Source organism: Arachis hypogaea, chromosome 16, assembly GCF_003086295.3.
Source record: "Arachis hypogaea cultivar Tifrunner chromosome 16, arahy.Tifrunner.gnm2.J5K5, whole genome shotgun sequence".
Classification (NCBI taxonomy): Eukaryota; Viridiplantae; Streptophyta; class Magnoliopsida; order Fabales; family Fabaceae; genus Arachis; species Arachis hypogaea.
Genome location: NC_092051.1, coordinates 47,724,197 through 47,736,361, shown reverse-complemented (window position 1 = coordinate 47,736,361; position 12,165 = coordinate 47,724,197). Strand labels below are relative to the sequence as shown.

At 36.1% G+C, this 12,165-nt stretch overlaps 1 protein-coding gene across 20 annotated transcripts; it reads right to left on the bottom strand.

Annotated features, from left to right (window-relative positions):
* Positions 1–1,116: 1,116 nt before the first annotated feature.
* On the bottom strand, positions 1,117–7,362 carry LOC112757059 (1-deoxy-D-xylulose-5-phosphate synthase 2, chloroplastic). Of its 20 annotated transcripts, none has more exons than XM_072220306.1 (10): positions 7,151–7,362; positions 6,822–6,956; positions 4,385–4,678; positions 4,213–4,314; positions 3,482–3,587; positions 2,975–3,383; positions 2,342–2,735; positions 1,938–2,245; positions 1,539–1,820; positions 1,117–1,453 (listed from the first exon to the last, which is right to left on the bottom strand). In XM_072220306.1, exons 7-10 carry the CDS (start codon positions 2,544–2,546, stop codon positions 1,286–1,288), a joined length of 963 nt encoding a protein of 320 aa, XP_072076407.1. In that variant the 5' UTR covers positions 2,547–2,735; positions 2,975–3,383; positions 3,482–3,587; positions 4,213–4,314; positions 4,385–4,678; positions 6,822–6,956; positions 7,151–7,362; the 3' UTR covers positions 1,117–1,285. The 20 variants fall into 20 exon arrangements, with proteins under 20 accessions (XP_072076407.1, XP_072076411.1, XP_072076410.1 ...); XM_072220310.1 differs by having other exon boundaries at positions 4,097–4,314; positions 7,151–7,277; XM_072220309.1 differs by having other exon boundaries at positions 4,120–4,314; positions 7,151–7,277.
* Between the last annotated feature and the right edge of the window lie 4,803 nt (positions 7,363–12,165).

Below are 12,165 nucleotides of genomic sequence, written 5' to 3'. Positions count from 1 at the left end.
CCATCGCCACCGCCTACCTAACCTCCTCAGCACCAGACAAACACAGATAATACAAGCAAGGAAAACATAGGTAGTATTCAGATATATAACAAGTAATTCAAGAAGCAAGTAGGCATGTTATACAATTAGGCAAACTCAAGTAACCAAAGCAAGCAAGCATAAAGAAGATGCATATGATGAATGTCTGTCCTATTAGCTGTGATATTACATGTCGGATATAGTGCCAAACCCGACACAAACTCCGGACGGCAACACCCGGATTAGTCTCTCTGTTGCGCATACTTAGGAAGAACAATTCCGAGGGATAAGTGCCCTACCACCTTCTCCTTTTAGAGGGAAATGTTCTGAGGGAGAGTGCCCTACCACCTTCCTCTGGATGCCGCATGATTCCGTGGGTTAGTGCCCTACCACCTTGCAACCAGAGAAAAATCCATGCTCAAGAGGAATAATTCCGAGGGATGAGTGCCCTACCACTACAAAAAAACAGGGTTAAAACGGCGGTTATTTTGGGGAATTACGGCGGTTAGAACCGCCATTATGACCAAAACTGGCGCCTCCAAGAAACGCCATTATTCTGGGCGCCATTTTGGTTATTACGGCGGTTTTCAGAAAACCGCCGTAATAACCAGTGGATAATACGGCGGTTTTTTTAGGGTTAAAATGGCGGTTTGTAACCGCCATTATTTCCGGATAAAATGGCAGTTTTTGAATTGTTTAAAATGGCGGCTATAACCGCCGTTTTTACCAGGATGTTGTGGCATCATTTCTGTTTAAAATGGCGGTTTTTAACCGCCGTTTTTACCATTATAACCGCCATTTTTACCAGGTTATAATGGCATCTTTTATGTTTAAAATGGCAGTTTCTAACTGCCATTTTTACCAGGTTATAATGGCATCATTTTCGTTTAAAAAGGCAGTTGTTAACCGCCGTTTTTACCAACGTATAATGGCATTGTTTTCATTTAAAAGGGAGTTTCTAACCGTCGTTTATACCTAATTATGATGATAATTTTATACTTTTTAAAATAAAATTGAAACCACCAATTTAATAAAAGAGCACATCACCTAATTTAGATTTAAAAGCACACACCTAACTTAATACATTTACACCAACCATGGTCAACAAAATCATGGGTACACACTCATTTTCATTGACAATTTCAAGATCGTGAATCTTAATTTCCAAAAGATTAGATAATTGTTGTAGAATTACAAAATCATGGGTACACACTCATTGGAATCTCAATTTCAAATTTGGCCCATTGAGTTGTAGAATGATAATAGATTAGATAATTGTTCCACAGACATTTTTTCCATAACCTTTCTTGCCAATTTCTCTCTTTCTTGATTCAGCTTCAGTCTCTCTATGTATGACCCTGCATTCCTCAACTATAGAACCATATCCCAAGATTGCAACTCTGCTACCTTCTGTCAGAACTCTACCCTTTCCAATCTACATAAAGTACATCACCAAAACTTCAATTTTGGTTGGCTTAACCAAATACAATACAACATTATGTTTGGAAATTAATGCTAACCTCAAGTGCAGTTCCTTTGTTATTGAGAGGCAAAACGGCTCCAATTCCATTCCCCCTTGGGAACCTAAAGCAGCTTGGTCTGTCATCTATGGCTGCAGCGGTTGCAACCATGTGCATCAGTTCAGCCTCATCTGATGGAGCCATGACCACCATGTTAGGCAAGCAAGCCATGTAGGTGATGTCAAATGCTCCACAATGGGTAGGTCCATCAGCACCAACTAAACCAGCTCTATCCATAGCGAATCGGACTGGTAACTTCTGAAGATCTACATCATGGACCACCTACAAACCCAATTTGGACCACAATTGTTAGATTGTTTTGTGAATTATGACATTAACTACTTAGCTACCTCTATAGTGGACATAAACCAATTTGGCCTAATGTTATTTATTCCTTACCTGATCGTATCCACGCTGAAGGAAAGAAGAATAGATAGCACAAAATGGCTTGAGGCCCTCAGTGGCTAGCCCTGCAGCAAACGTAACAGCATGTTGTTCGGCGATCCCAACATCGAAGCATTGGTCTGGAAACCTTTTCTGGAAGTAGTTTAGGCCAGTTCCACCACCCATCGCGGCGTGAATGGCTACAATCTTGTTGTCTACTTCAGCTTCTTTTATCAAGGATTCAGCAAAGTACTGAGTATATGATAGTGTAGATGCTTTTGTCTTGAACTGGTGGCCTGTTTTCGGATCAAACTTGACAACACCTGAAAGGGTGATTAGAGAACTATTAGCAACTTGGAGAATTAGAAAATTGCTAATCATAATTTTGCTGGGATAATAAATAGACTCTCTAGTCTCACCATGCATCTTATCAGCTGCGGCTTCAGCAGGAGGGTATCCCTTCCCTTTCTCTGTCACTATGTGAATCAAAACTGGACCCAGAGCTGGCATGGCTTTGACTTTTTCAAAAATTGTAACCATGTCTTCAATATTATGACCATCCACAGGGCCAATGTAGTACAAGCCAAGCTCCTCAAAAAAGGTTGATCCGGAAGCACTGATCATGCCTCTTGCATACTCATCTACTTTTGCTGCAACTTCATGGGTTTGTCTTCCAATCTGCTTTGTGATGCTCTTCAGCAATAAGCTTGCCCTGCAGTCATTGCTCCATCTCCTTCACAATACTGACATCATCCTTCAACATATTCATAAAATGCTCCTCTTGGTATATGCCACAGTAACACCATCGCAAATCTGTAATCACTGAACTAGTTTAGTCACTTACATTATTTGAGATGCCAAAGAAATGTCACAAACAAAATCCTAGCTTGTAGGATAGGAACTAATGTATTAAAAAATGTGAAAGAAAACAAAGTTTATTAGAAAACCTGACATCAATACCATAGGCATTAGAAGATAATTGAGAGGGGAACAAAAGCTTGCAGTTGTATGACAAACTATAGCATGTCTAGCTATAATCAAAGGTTGCTCACCATATTTACCCCACAAAAACTCTTCTTCGTTATTCTATAATCAAAGGTTGCTCACCATCACCTCCACAGGTCGAGCAAACTGAAACCTAATACTGAAAAATGGGAATAGAAATATGTTTTCATGTACACATCATGTAAGCAAACCTGCATAAGAATAAAAAATAACTAAATTTATAGTCCGTATCACACAAGCTTCTACTAATATCCATTTCCTGAACTAACCTTAATCATATCATAAGTAAACAGCCACATGATCAATTTAAGTTTAAATAAAAAAGCAAATTTAAATGAGAACGAAAGCAAATCATGTAAAATGAATATTTCGATATTGTTTCATGGACTCTGCAATTTCAGATACAGCATGAAGACGAGCAGAAATCATGGTCTGATTGCATAATGGGTGAGATACCTGTTTCATGAATAAGAACAATTAGATAAAGGAATTTTTTTTAGTTGAAAGAATCAAGAATTCAACATTCAATGGTGGTATATCAAAACTAGAAGCACCTTGTACCCAATGCCTAAGAAGCCTGGAACCAAATATAGTAAGGGTGCGATTCATAATTTGTAGCAAGGACCCATTCTCAGATCCATCACTATTATTTTTTAAAATCTGAAATCACATAGAAACATCCATTAGCAACAAGGATACACAACAGAGTCCAAAATGGTATGATGAAAATTAAAGCACACAAAATAACAGTTTTAGCTTGCACAATAGCACAAGCAGAAAATAAAGTTCATAAAAAGTCTCTAAATGAATATTACGGGATCCTCCATGTAAAAGAAAAGAGCTATAAATGCGGATGTCACTGAATAGCAAGAAGCCAGGATATTTTCTTGCATGCTTTTATATGAATCTATGATAATTAAAAATTGAATCAAAGAAAATATGGACAGTTCAAATCGTGCTTAGAATATGAAATAAATTTGACTAAGTTAGTTCAATAACTTTTTTAATATTCTCACCCTCCACAACCAAAGAAACTAAGTAACTTATACAAGATAAAGATCCATTGCATTATGTGAATAAGGGGGGTTGGAGGAGAAGAAGAAGGGGAAAAAAATTACTTCAGGCACTTCAGTTAAACAATTCACTAAATGATGTGAATTTAAAGAGACCTGTAATATGACTAAACTATTACATCTTCATAGAAAAGATCTCTACATTTCCACGTATATCCAATAGATGCTAATATTGCATCACCAGCTATATCATGACCAGACAAGTAACTTGCCCTTAAATTTGAAGGTCCATCAAGATGAAGGCCATCTTTTCCATTTGGCAATTTAGAAGATGGATCTAGTATATAAGATTTTGGAGGCATTTTACATTTCACCTGTCAAGTCAATAATATATTAGAAAGCAACCATCTAAATTATGAAATGCATCTCTCAATTACATTTCACCTTGAAATAAAAACATTGGAGGCATCTTCAAGACCAAGTTCATTTGCAATTATATTAAGATAGTACTCTTTTGAGGAAATATGAAGAGTCACTCCTTCAACAGATTTTTCCTCTGAGCTAGGAATGCGTACAGTAAGGATTTGACTCCACCTCAGGATCAATATATTTACACAAGCTACCAAGCTTTGCATCATAAACAGCAAGGACAGAAACAGGAAGTGATCCACAAAGATCACCTTTCCTCTGTAAAATTGCTCCCATGTGACCACTGAGCAGGTGGAGAGATGAAAGAAACTGTATAAGTGTCAGATGACAAAAAAGGGCGTCAGAATGAAATGAAAATCACTGATAGTTTCTTTTGTCTAATTTTCATCATGATGGCCAACCAAAATAATTGTAAAAATCTTACCAAAAGTTAACCAAGCGATGAGACAAAATTGGCCATAAATAAAGTAGAAATTAAAGAATAGACAATTACAAAAACTTTTGGAGATAAGATCCATCCTAAAAGATTTTTTTACTTGAAATAAGCAATTTGGTAAGGAAGGGATGTAAGAAAAGAACGTTCTATTTCACCATCCATCATTTTACATTTTAAAATTTCAAGGTCTTAAGCTTTATACGGATAGAGGGCAATGAATACATATAGAAATAGCATACAAAATTCTTTGCAGTTCACTACAATAAATGTAAATATTCAATAACTTGAATTCTCAAGAAATTAGAACCTCTAAATGCAAAAAACAAAAAGAAATTAATAAAATAATAAACAAATAAATAAGGTTGATCAATTGGCTGTTAAAAAAATGCAACTAAATAAACCAAAAGTAATTCAACTAAATAAGTTTGTTATCACAGTTCCAAACAAACAGAAAAAGAAAAAAGAAATCATCCAGCATGCCAATAAAAATTATGCTCCACATATAATTACCTCCAGTTGTTGAAGCGCATTGGCTGAAAAGGTCATTTCTATATTTTTTGAGAATGGCCTTAAAGAAATGACTAGCTTTGGCACATTGTTCACTCAGCAATTCCTAATGATTTCGTGTATGCATAGTTTTTGGGGCTATATCTAGCTTTCTAGTTTTAATAAAGATAGGATTATTTTTTATGCTTTATCGTTGTTTTATGGAGTACAAAAATACTAATTACCATTCATAATAATCAAGTCTAAAACATGTGAAGACAATAATCATCAACATAAATATATAATATATATACCACAATAATAAAAGATCTAAAATTTATCCCACAATAATAAATAGATTCTCTTATAAGATAAAGACAACTCACCAAATATATAGTAAATATGCCATACCCATGAACTATCAAAGACCGGCCCTTATTAAGAAATTAATTATCAGGAGTTGAATGAAACTTGAATTCATCGAAATAGCAGCTGAGTTGAACAAAAAGGCTTTCTAGAAACATGACAATTTTCTATTCTTAATGCATACATCAGCAACAGTAGTAATGGTCGAAAAGAGTAATTTCCAGAAAAAAGATAAAAACCTATAAGAGTGTCATTTTAGTCTTGTTATGTGGATAAACATTCCACTTTAGTTACTGCAACTTTTCCAAGAATCTTGAGCAAGTTGAATTCTCAAAGAAACCAAATTTCAGGCAATGTAAAATAGAACATGTCCTAAATAGTTGTGACCGTCATTTATGATCACAAATAATTGTAAAACAGAAACAGCACTAAAAAAATGGTGATCAAGAAAACATAGATTATTTACAGAACAAATCCACATCCTAGACTTATGTGAGATCTTGCAAAGAACACTTCTTAAGCAGACAACCAAGGAAAACTTGAAAATTTGAAAAGTTTTCATTTCTTGTCTCCTTAACAAGTGAACTATGCCAAATCCTTACTATTAAAATAGAACACAACAACAAAGGCTAAATATTCAACAAGAAATTGCTCCAAATTATGATAGTGCCAATCATAGTGTCAGCTATTGAATTTGAAGATGTTCATCTTCATCACCAAGAATACTATGCAGGGAAAGAGTGGAACAAAAACTAATAACTTTATGAAACTTGTTCACCGGAGATGGCAATTTAGGCACCCTCCTCCAGCTACATCTCCCAGAATCAGTGTCAATATTAATTACAGATGAATGACTAGAAGAGGGACAACAACTATGTCTTACATGTATAAATCTTGTCTAAATCAGATAATTTAACAAAAATTAAGCCACTGTTTTATAAGATAATTTAACAAACCCAAACTTGTCTAAATCAGAATCGGATACAGATGCAAATTTAAATAAGTCAGAACACTAAATACTTGAATCAACATAACAAAACCAGTTCAGATAAGAAGTGGTCTTTAATCAACATAACCAGTTCAGAACACTAGACATTGGCACTAGATCTGATATCGGGGAGAGAGAAAGAGAGAGAAAGGAGGGGGTAAGGTTACGAAAACAACCTCGCAGGCTTTGCAAGTAGTGTCGACGGCAGATGTGAGGAAGGAAGATCCAAGATCCAAGATCTGAGATCGTCGACTGGTTGAACACAAGACCCGATCGGCGTCAATCACTTCCGCACCAACGTCAATCGAATGCTTCAACACAAGACCCGATTGCGGAGTTGCAGAGAAACAAAAACCCCCAAAAATCAGCAACAAAAACAATTTTGAAACCATAACCCGAGCAAAAACGAAGAAATCAGTAATTGACGGAGAGGGAGAGGAACCTAGAGAACTTGAGAGGGAGCTGCAAAGAAACAAATCAGTAACTGGTGGAGAGGGAAAGGTACCTGAGCAATCGTAACCGGCGGAGAGAGGAGAAGTCCGAGAGGAAAGAACGGCGTTGTCGAAGCACGGAGGAGACGAAGGAGAGAGAAGGGAGATCGAGAGCGCCGTAATGTGTTTCGTTTAATGAGCTAGGGTTGCAGTTCTTTGGTTTTATATACCTGTGAAAACGGCGGTTTAAAACCGCCATAATCACCAGAACCGCCACCAAACGCAAAGTTAATTATGGCAGCAACCAAAAATGCCATAATAACCGGGTATTACGGCGGTTCTTTAAAACCGCCGTAATGTTAATGCCATTTTAAACTCTTTTTTTTGTAGTGTACCACCTTCCTCTTGAGTGATACATATGAGTGAGAAGCCCAGCTTCAAGCCTCACATCTGAATGTAGGCGGGAGACTGCCACAACCCCTACGATGAAGAACAACGCATATCGTAATCACATATTCAATCTCAGAGGCCACTACTCATAGCACACTTCCGCTCATACTCATTCCATCAACCATAATCATTCATAATTTTCATTTCAAACTCATTAGTTCATCAGTTTCTCAATTTGTTGTCAGTAATCACCAAGTTCACTACTCTTCCTTCTCTCTCAACCAAACTCATCCTCAATACACCAAAAACCTAAACCTCCGTTCTCTAACTTTTCAAGGTAATATCCAAATAATTCCACCCAAGACATGCTCTATATTTAACATTCAAAAACAAGCAAAAAAGTCTTAAATAGATGTCACAGAAGTTTACAAGCTTGTTGGGAAGGTGAAACAGTTAAAAACAAGATTTTAATTGAAAAATAGGGCATGTGCGTACGCACAAGGGTGTGCGTGCGCACACCCAAGAGGATTTTCAAAATGTGTGCGTACGCATAGAGGTGTGCGTATGCATAGGTAGTAAAATTTCAACTATGTTCATCTGCACAAGGTGTGCGAACGCCCTCAACAGAGTGCACCTTCCAACGTGTGCGTGCGCACAGGTTATAAAACTTCGCTGGTTGTGTGTGCGTACAGGTCATACTAGCGCTTTCAACAGCAAGCCTTCTCTTGTGTGTGCATGCGCACAGGTTCAAAAACTCACAAGGGTGTGCGTACGCACAAGTCTGTGTGTGCGCACACAAACCAAAAATCACAAATTCTGCAGCATACACAGAATTCAGATTTTGACACCAAACTTTGAATGATCATAACTTCCTCTACAAAAATCTATTTCTTACAAAATTTATATCCATTTAAAGAGTTTTCAATGAAATTTAATTTAAAGAAAATTTCAACAAATTTTGAAAACTAAGGCTCAAGTTATGATCCGTCAAAGTTTACCAAAAATCTATTTTTACCAAAACCTTGAAAATTCAACTTACCACAACTCTCAACTTAAAACAAATCAAAGCCAACTCAACATAATATCAAATTCACTCATGAATCCATACCAACCATTTCTCAACCAACCATCAATGACTTCCCATTTACACTATTCCATACCATCAAAATCATTATTCTCCAACATCTAAAAAAAATCATCATAAACACTCCTAATTCTCCTCATTCATCAATAACATTTTCACAACTCATCATCAATCATCAACAATACTAGCAACTCTCAACAACTATAATAATTCTCAACATTCATCATTAAATCATTAAGCTCCCAAACATTTCACAACAATATTACACATCAATCATTCTTCATACATAAATACTTCACTTACCACCCATCATCCTCATAATAGTCATCCACCATCAATCATAGCTCAACATCAATAATGCTTCCTCATGCAACATTAACTCAAAATCAACACCATTCAATATCATCACCAACCACAAGATTCAAAACCCACAATCATCATCATAATATATCATCACACATCATAATCATCAATATCCTTCAACAAGCACCATAAACATATATTATACATTCCAACATTCCCTACAATCCTCTTCATCATATAACATAATTTCATAAATAATTAGGCATACACCAACATCATTCAATCCTATCTTATGATCCATTAGCCTAAGTTTCCAGAAAAATTACATATTACATAAAGGAAACCGAAACCATACCTTGGCTGATTTCCAATATGTGCAAAACACCAAAAGCTTGATTCCAACACGATCAACAAGTCTCAAGCACCAACACCACCTTCAAGACTCACCAACTATCAAGCCATACACATATAACATACCAACATCAAGCTTAGGGTTCACAAAGACAACTAAACACAAGGGTTTAGTAAGACCTTACCTTGTCCAATGAGATTAGGGGTAAAATTCAATAATTATCCACTACTGGAGATCACTTAAACAAGCAAAATCACAAAATCTACTCAAAAACCAAATTCCAAAAATGCAAAAAGTTAGGGCAGTAAACTGGGACGTGAGTTTCGAGTTCTTACCAAATTTTCTAAGATAAAAATGAAGAGCTTGACAAGAGCTTCACGTGGCTACAAACGGCTCGTCAATCGGAGTTCCGTAGCTCAAGTTATGGCTCCCGGAATGTGATGATGAATAGTAACATCACCGTCTTCCCCTCTCTTCTCTATGCAGCGCCCCCTTTCTTATTTTGGGGTGGAAATGGGCTGAAATGCTCATTTAATGAGCATATATATGTTGGGTCTTGGGCCCGGTTTCGGCCCAGTCCAACCCGTTAGCGGTTTTGATCCGTTTGGCCCACTTTGTGCCAAAACCTTTAAGATTAGTGCCCCGTTTTCAATTCTAAATTATTTTTTGTCCTTTCAAAACAATAAATCAATTTTCAAAATCTTATTTTTCAAAATACACGGTACTGGACAGACTAGAGCCGGCACTGCCAGCTTAAGTGCCAGTACGCATTCTTACAAAAACCTTTCGAAAAAAAATACATTTTCCAACTCAGAAAAATTCGTTGAAATCAAATTTCACCTTTAAAATTTCAAATTAAAACTTCTAAATTTTGAATCTACTCCGGGCACTTAAAAACTATTATTTTACTAAAGCGGTTAAGCCGGTTCTTTTAGGGGATGCCTTCATGATTGTCGTCAGGTTGATAAATTCTCTACCAATTCTGATACTAGACAATGTTACACCTTATGAAAGACTGTCAACTCTAAGCTTGATTACCTGTCATACTACAAGAAAACAACTCTATTGCCACGCTTTTTGAGCTATCGCCACGCTTTCGGTGACCTATCGCCACGCTTTAATTTTTGCCACGCTTTTGCAGATTGCCCCGCTTAAAAAACGTGGACGCATGTGAGAGATACGGCCACGCTTTTAAAGCGTGGCGATAGAGAGAGATACGGCCACGCTTTTAAAGCGTGGCAATAGAGAGAGATACAGCCACGCTTTAAAAGCGTGGTGATAGCCTTTTTAAATTTAAAAAAAATTCATTTTTTTATTTTACCTTCACTGCACAATATAAATTTAGTCCTTTTTTATTACCAAACCTATAAATATAGTATGCAATTTTGATTACAAGACAACTCAAACAGTAATTAGTGACATATAATTTTTGCTATAATTGTTTTATACATTAAAAAACTAATACTCAAATACAAAATAAATCTCAAGTTCAATGAAGTAATCTATCCCCTAACAGTCGGGCAGCACTGCAACTGAGAATATTTGCTTGTACTTATTGGCAGCTCAACCCCTAACAGTCGAGTAGCACGAGCCATCTCTCCCAATATTGCCTCCAAAGAAATAATACTGCATTTCAACATATATATCACATTTTAACATAGATGTACAAATACTACATGCATCCAAAGAAAGAAAAAGCATATGTGAGCTAGAATTTCCTTACAAAGACACATTACCATCACATGAATTAAGAGAGAACTTTTTGTTTAGAAAAGAAAAAAAAACTTTTAACATGTATAAAAGTATAAAAACTAACTTGGGATAAAATATCCCTTCAAATATGGAAGAGTAAAGCCATGATATATAGGGCTAAACCTTGTAAGAATGCATCTCAATTCCTTTGAATATCAGTTAGAAGAACACCATTGGTCAAAGCATTTGCAGCATCAAAGGTATGCCAAATAAATAATGTTATTCCCAAAAAATGTCAAAAAGAAACTTTACTTCCTTACATGAATGAAAACCTCTAAAATTAACAATCTGGTACCAATAATGTTCCTTGTAATTTTAGCTGACGATCCAGAACTGTAAGTATAAAGGATGTCATCAATATCTGCAAATCATCAAACCAAAGCAAATCCAGAACAATAAATTGCAGGTAATTAATAACAGTAAATTGCAGGTCCAGTCTCCTTTACGTGGAGCTGAATATGACAAGAAAAAATTTTTAAGAGAGACACTTGGAGGCTAGTTGATACATTGAGATTTTTGTCTTTTAGTTTTCCTTCCAAAACAAAAATTTAAGAATCATCGTGTAACATAAAAGACAGAGGCGAGATCAAATAGTTAAAATAAGTGATAAGCTTATTTTTCTGTAGGTGATAAGCTTTAAGTGCAATCTTATGCACCGCTTTGTTTTCATTTTCTTTATTCTTTATGGGAAGCTAATAAATAGGAAACAGAGAATCCCTGTGCCAGCTTGTTATTTACTGAGTTAATACACAAACTTAACCTATCCCAGACGGGCAGCCTAAAAAGGAAAAAGAGCTAGAGAGAGTCTCCCTTAAATGCTGTTAGTAGTTTACAAAAGAGGGGTTTACATACCTCAAATTAGTAGGTAGTGTGTACCTCGCATGTAAAAAAGTTTCTCTAAAATGTTAACGAAGTTATCGATGAGTTACATGAGACAGCCAACATAGGTAGCTCGAGGATATTGTTGTTGAAGCTTTGGCCACTGCACAAAAAACTTGTACATGAGCAGTCCACTCAAGGATAGCCTTCTCACTCTTGCAATAATACTCTCAGCATAGAAAATTCATGACCATCTGATTCCCAGTACCTAGAAAGCTTAAAAATTGGAATCACAACTGAAATAATTGAATAGATTGGGTTAATAGTATAATGGAAATGAAGGATATAAGAACCTTAAATAAGAAAGCAATTGCACATATGGGAATACA